The sequence below is a fragment of the Pelophylax lessonae genome (assembly GCF_965119305.1).
Source record: "Pelophylax lessonae genome assembly, chromosome: 2".
In the NCBI taxonomy this organism is placed as follows: Eukaryota; Metazoa; Chordata; class Amphibia; order Anura; family Ranidae; genus Pelophylax; species Pelophylax lessonae.
The window spans coordinates 332,953,297-332,959,296 of record NC_138769.1 but is presented as its reverse complement, the minus strand read 5'-3'; the positions used below and the strand labels follow the sequence as shown (position 1 = coordinate 332,959,296).

At 40.8% G+C, this 6,000-nt stretch overlaps 1 protein-coding gene across 1 annotated transcript in view; it reads left to right on the top strand.

Moving 5' to 3' along the window:
- The first annotated feature begins 439 nt into the window (after positions 1 to 439).
- Positions 440 to 6,000, top strand: part of TFAP2E (transcription factor AP-2 epsilon) — a 54,408-nt gene continuing 48,847 nt past the window's right edge. Inside the window, exons 1-2 of the mRNA XM_082245992.1 lie at positions 440 to 668; positions 3,587 to 4,033. Of these exons, the coding sequence (XP_082102118.1) occupies positions 642 to 668; positions 3,587 to 4,033 (474 nt within the window). The 5' untranslated portion in view covers positions 440 to 641. The remainder of the gene's footprint in view (positions 669 to 3,586; positions 4,034 to 6,000) is intronic.

Sequence of the window (6,000 nt, the reverse complement as noted above, 5' to 3'; positions counted from 1 at the left end):
AGTGCAAATCATTCCCAGAACCCCATCTTCTGCAAATACTGTCATCTGCCCAGCCACCCTGCTTTGTCATTTCTTCTCATTATTACAAGATCAAAGTTTATATCCCTTCATCGCCTATATAGACACCAAATAAAATAAGAACCACAAAAGCCTGAAAAACATGCACCATGTCATATTATTTAAAGGGCAGATATTATGTAAGTGGTTGACTGTCAATATTATAAACACCATCTTCATGCAGATGGGATCTGCATCCAGCAACCATAACTGATGCCACGAGCACTATTGTGTGTGTAAATAAATAAAGATCCCTTGTCTGTTTCCACATTTGCAATCAGCAGGAGGGAACAGTGGGGAGCAGACGAGCTGGCTCTTTAATGCGCGCTCCTGACCCCCCGGCGCGCTCCCGTGCCTATATCTGGAGTTCATGGAGATGCCTTAGGCTCAGAAGGAGAGTGAGAGAGAGAGGAGGGGGGCTGAGTTAGAAGAGGACACAGTCTACAAGCTTCACTATTGCAGCATAGACTCCTTCCTTGGATATGACAGGCAGCCTGTGATTTGGAGGAATCCACAGTTACTCTACACTCACTGCTCTTCTACTTTCTTCTTTCCCATCGGATCATCTCCCCAAGTCTGCACTCATGTTAGTCCACGCATACTCTGCCATGGTAAGTTGTAGGAAGGGGGGCTATGCAACCTGTCATCAGAGATGAAACTTTATACCTATTTACTTAGAAAGTGCAAGCCTGACAGATGGCTGCTCTGGGTTTTCTGGTGGGATTGTTTTTCTTTAGGGAATTGGGAATGTGAAGAAAAAGGGATCTTATTAAGGGAGGGAGACCTGGTAGTGATTGAGAAACTGTAAGGTATGCTACAGGCTGTAGATGTGGATGCAGAGGGGTCCCTTTAAGGGAAGGAGTCCTTGTAATGACTGGGAAGCTGGCCGGTACATGGTACTGGTGGAAGGTATGGGTGGAGAGGGGTCTTATGAAGACAGTTCTTGTAGTGATGGAGATGCTGGCTGTAAGGTAAATGGTATATAATGTAAGTATGGAGATGGAGAGGGGTCTTATGAAGACAGTTCTTGTAGTGATGGAGATGCTTGCTGTAAGGTATATGGTATAGAATGTAAGTATGGGTGGAGAGGGGTCTTATGAAGACAGTCCTTGTAGTGATTGAGATGCTTGCTGTAAGGTATATGGTATATAATGTAAGTATGGATGGAGAGGGGTCTTATGAAGACAGTCCTTGTAGTGATTGAGATGCTGGCTGTAAGATATATGGTATAGGTAATGAAGAGGGGTCTTATGAAGACAGTCCTTGTAGTGATTGAGATGCTGGCTGTTAGATATATGGTATAGGTAATAAGTATGGAGGTGAAGAGGGGTCTTATGAAGACAGTCCTTGTAGTGATGGAGATGCTGGCTGTAAGGTACAGTATATGGTTTGGTGTATGGATGGAGAGGGGTCTAATGAAGACAAGAAGTCTTTGTGGTATTTGGGAAGCTGGCTGTAAGGTACTGTATATGGTACAGGTTGTAGATGTGGATGCAGATGGGTCTTATAATGAGAAAGAGGTTTTGTAGTGCCAAGGAAGCTGGCTGGATGGTATATGGTGCAGATTGTAGGTGTGAAGGGAGAGGCATCTTATTAAGGGAAGGAGTCCTGTTAGTAACTGGGAAGCTAGCTGTAAGGTATACATTAGAGCCTATAGTGAAAAAAGAGGGTCTTATGAAGGTCATCACAGAACAGAACAAGTTAGCTGCATCATAACAGGGGCTAACTCTAGAGACAAGGAGGAAGGGAAATACTTTACCCCACTAGACATCCTAGTATAGGCACTGTATAGTCTTGTGAAGTTCTGTGTGCTTATGGATGTACAGTACAGTATCAGATCTCTGTGGGCTTGTGGATGTGAATAAACTGCATGAGATCCTTGTGAAGCTCTTTGGGCTTCATGAATGTGTATAACCATTGTATGAGATTCTTGTGGAGCTTTGTGGGCTCATGGATGTGTATAGGCATTGTATAAGATCCTTATAGAACACTAAGGGCTCGTGGTTGTGTATGAAACTGTGTAAGATCCTGGTGAAACTCATGGATGAGCATAGAACTGTATAAGATCTTTGTGGGGGAACACTGTGGGTTCATGGATGTATATGGGCACTGTATGAGATCCTTGTGAAGCTCTGTGCTCATGGATGTGAATAAGTACTGTATACGATTCTTGTGAAGCTTTGTGGGCAAATGGATGTGCATAGGCAAGGTATGTGCTCCTGGATGTGTATGGAACTATATGAGAACCTTATGGAACACTGGGTTTATGGATGTGTATGGTCACTGTATGGGATCCTTATGGAACATTGTGGGCTGGTGGATGTTTATGTGATTTGTATAAGATCCTTGTGGATTACTGTGGGCTCATGGGTGTGTAAGGGAACTATATGAGATCCTAGTGCAACACTATGGACTTATGGATGTGTATGGGCTCTGTATGGGATCCTTGTGGAGCACTGTGGATTCATTGATGTGTATGAGCACTGTATAAGATACCTGTGAAACATTGTGGACTCGTGGATGTGTTTGGGCTTTGCATAGGATCCACGTGGAACACTGTGGGCTCATAGGTGTGCATGGGAACTGTATGAGATCCTTGTGGAACACTGTGGACCCAAGGATGTGTATGGGCGCTGTATGAAATCCTTGTGGAACATTGTGGACTCATAAATGTGTACTGGAATTGTATGACATCCTTGTGGAACTCTGTGGACTCATGGATGTGTATGGGAACTGTATGAGATCCTTGTGGAACACTGTAGACCCAAGGATGTGTATGGGCAATGTATGAAATCCTTGTGGAACATTGTGGACTCATAAATGTGTACTGGCATTGTATGACATCCTTGTGGAACTCTGTGGACTCATGGATGTGTATGGGTGCTGTATGACATCCTTGTGGAATATTGTGGACTAATGAATGTGTTTTGAAATTTTATGAGATCCTTGTGGAACACTGTGGACTCATAATTGTGTATTGGCATTGTATGATATCCTTGTGGAACACTGTGGACTCATAATTGTGTATTGGCATTGTATGATATCCTTGTGGAACACTGTGGACTCATAATTGTGTATTGGCATTGTATGATGTCCTTGGGGAACACTGTGGGCTCATGAATGTGTATGGGGGTTATATGAGATCTTTGTGGAACACTGTGGACTCATTATTGTGTATTGACATTATGGGATCCTTGTGGAACACTGTGGACTCATAATTGTGTAGTGGCATTGTATGATATCCTTGTGGAACACTGTGGACTCATGAATGTGTATTGACATTATGGGATCCTTGTGGAACACTGTGGGCTCATTATTGTTTAGTGGCATTGTATGATATCCTTGTGGAACACTGTGGGCTCATTATTGTGTAGTGGCATTGTATGACATCCTTGTGGAACACTGTGGGATCATGGATGTGTATGGGTGCTGTATGAGATCTTTGTGGAACACTCTGAGCTCATGAATGTATATTGAGATTCTTGCGGAACACTGTGGACTCATGATTGTGTCACTTTGTACCTTGCAGGATCGCTCTGATGCCCTGAACGGAGGTTCCAGTGGTGGCCGATTGTCCCAGCTTTCCTCTCTGAACCAAGGGGCTTATTCCTCTGCTCCCCCACTCTGTCATACCCCGGCATCTGACTTCCAGCCCCCATACTTTCCTCCCCCCTACCCCCAGCCACCTTTATCCTACTCACAGAGCCAAGAACCTGGATACCCTCACCTGGGAGACCCATACACTGGCATCAACCCCATCCACCAGCACCAGCAGTCGGCATGGCACACACAGAGGGGGCGGCAGGACGAGGCTGGTCTGCTCTCTCAGGCTCACAGGGGGCTCAGCCTGGACCCTCGGAGGGACTATGGGGGAGTACCACGTCTGATACATACTCTAGGAGATGGTGGCCACAGCCTGGCAGAGAGTGCCCTATCCTTACATGCACTGTCACATCACAGTATGGAAGACATGCAGGTAAGACAGCTCACCTTTATCTCTCTCATCAGATCTGTACCTGAATGTGTCCTGATCACATCCTTTCCCCCATCTTCCAACCTGTCAAACTCCTATTAATATTATCTCCACAAAAATAAGCTGTATACACTGTATATGGATAATCACTTCTAGTCCTGAATCAATCCCTATCCATTGTCACTCCATAATGTCACCTTCAGTGGCCTTGATGCCCCGGGCTGGCCCCCAACATAATAGAGTTTACAGCTTCTCCTATTCATCATCATCATCATTTGTCATGGAAGACACGGCCAGCATTGAAATCTTTCTCATTGTCCAAGTCTACAGGACATGATGGAGCATTACAGGCAAAATTGAGGTTCTTTCCAGAAAAAAAACTTTGTACTTTACCCCTGTAATCATAAGAGAATAGCTTTATATAGATATATATATAATATTATGGCAATACTTAATTAAAAAAAATTTTGGTTTGATGAACGGTCAGTTATACAGAGAGAAAAAATATTATTCAAATGAAAAGTTTAAAAATGAAGGGCCACATTGTAGTTTAAGGAGATAGATACATACTATCACATTCACATGTAACAGATATCATTTTGTTAATTTTTCAAAAAGGTGTTAATGATTTGATCGTTCTTTTATCTGTCATTGTATCTATCCATACCTTTTTATGTATGTATGTATGTATGTATGTATGTATGTATGTATGTATGTATGTATGTATCTATCTATCTATCTATCTATCTATCTATCTATCTATCTATCTATCTATCTATCTATCTATTTATTTATCTATCTACCTACCTATTATCTATTTCTTTCTTTCTTTCTTTCTTTCTTTCTTTCTTTCTTTCTTTCTTTCTTTCTTTCTTTCTTTCTTTCTTTCTTTCTTTCTTTCTTTCTTTCTTTCTTTCTTTCTTTCTTTCTTTCTTTCTTTCTTTCTTTCTCCACGTTGTACATCTAAAGGTACTACTGTCTCCTTTCTTTCTTTCTTTCTTTCTTTCTTTCTTTCTTTCTTTCTTTCTTTCTTTCTTTCTTTCTTTCTTTCTTTCTTTCTTTCTTTCTTTCTTTCTTTCTTTCTCTCTCCACATTTGACATCTAAAGGTACTACTGTCTCCCTGATCTTCTTTCTTTCTTTCTTTCTTTCTTTCTTTCTTTCTTTCTTTCTTTCTTTCTTTCTTTCTTTCTTTCTTTCTTTCTCTCTCCACATTGGACATCTAAAGGTACTACTGTCTCCCTGGTCTTCTTTCTTTCTTTCTTTCTTTCTTTCTTTCTTTCTTTCTTTCTTTCTTTCTTTCTTTCTTTCTTTCTTTCTTTCTTTCTTTCTTTCTTTCTTTCTTTCTTTCTTTCTTTCTTTCTTTCTTTCTCTCTCCACATTTGACATCTAAAGGTACTACTGTCTCCCTGATCTTCTTTCTTTCTTTCTTTCTTTCTTTCTTTCTTTCTTTCTTTCTTTCTTTCTTTCTTTCTTTCTTTCTTTCTTTCTTTCTTTCTTTCTTTCTTTCTTTCTTTCTTTCTTTCTCTCTCCACATTGGACATCTAAAGGTACTACTGTCTCCCTGGTCTTCTTTCTTTCTTTCTTTCTTTCTTTCTTTCTTTCTTTCTTTCTTTCTTTCTTTCTTTCTTTCTTTCTTTCTTTCTTTCTTTCTTTCTTTCTTTCTTTCCTGTTGCCTATGATATTAAATCATTTAATATTTTCCTGGCATTGTGGATAAGATATCAGTTAGATAGACATCAGTTCCTGAAAACTTCTCAGCCCCACAAGTGCCCTCTACAATGAAATGTCCCCCTATGAGTCCTTGCCTTATTAAATAAAGAAGTCAAATCATTTTCAGAAGAGTCCACTGATCTGAGTAGATGTGTTTTATTTGAAGACCAGAAATAAAAAGGAATGCGTTAGGAAGTGGCACTTGTGATTCAATAAAGGAGTGTTACTGTGATCTCTGCTTTCTCTGTAATTATCTAAT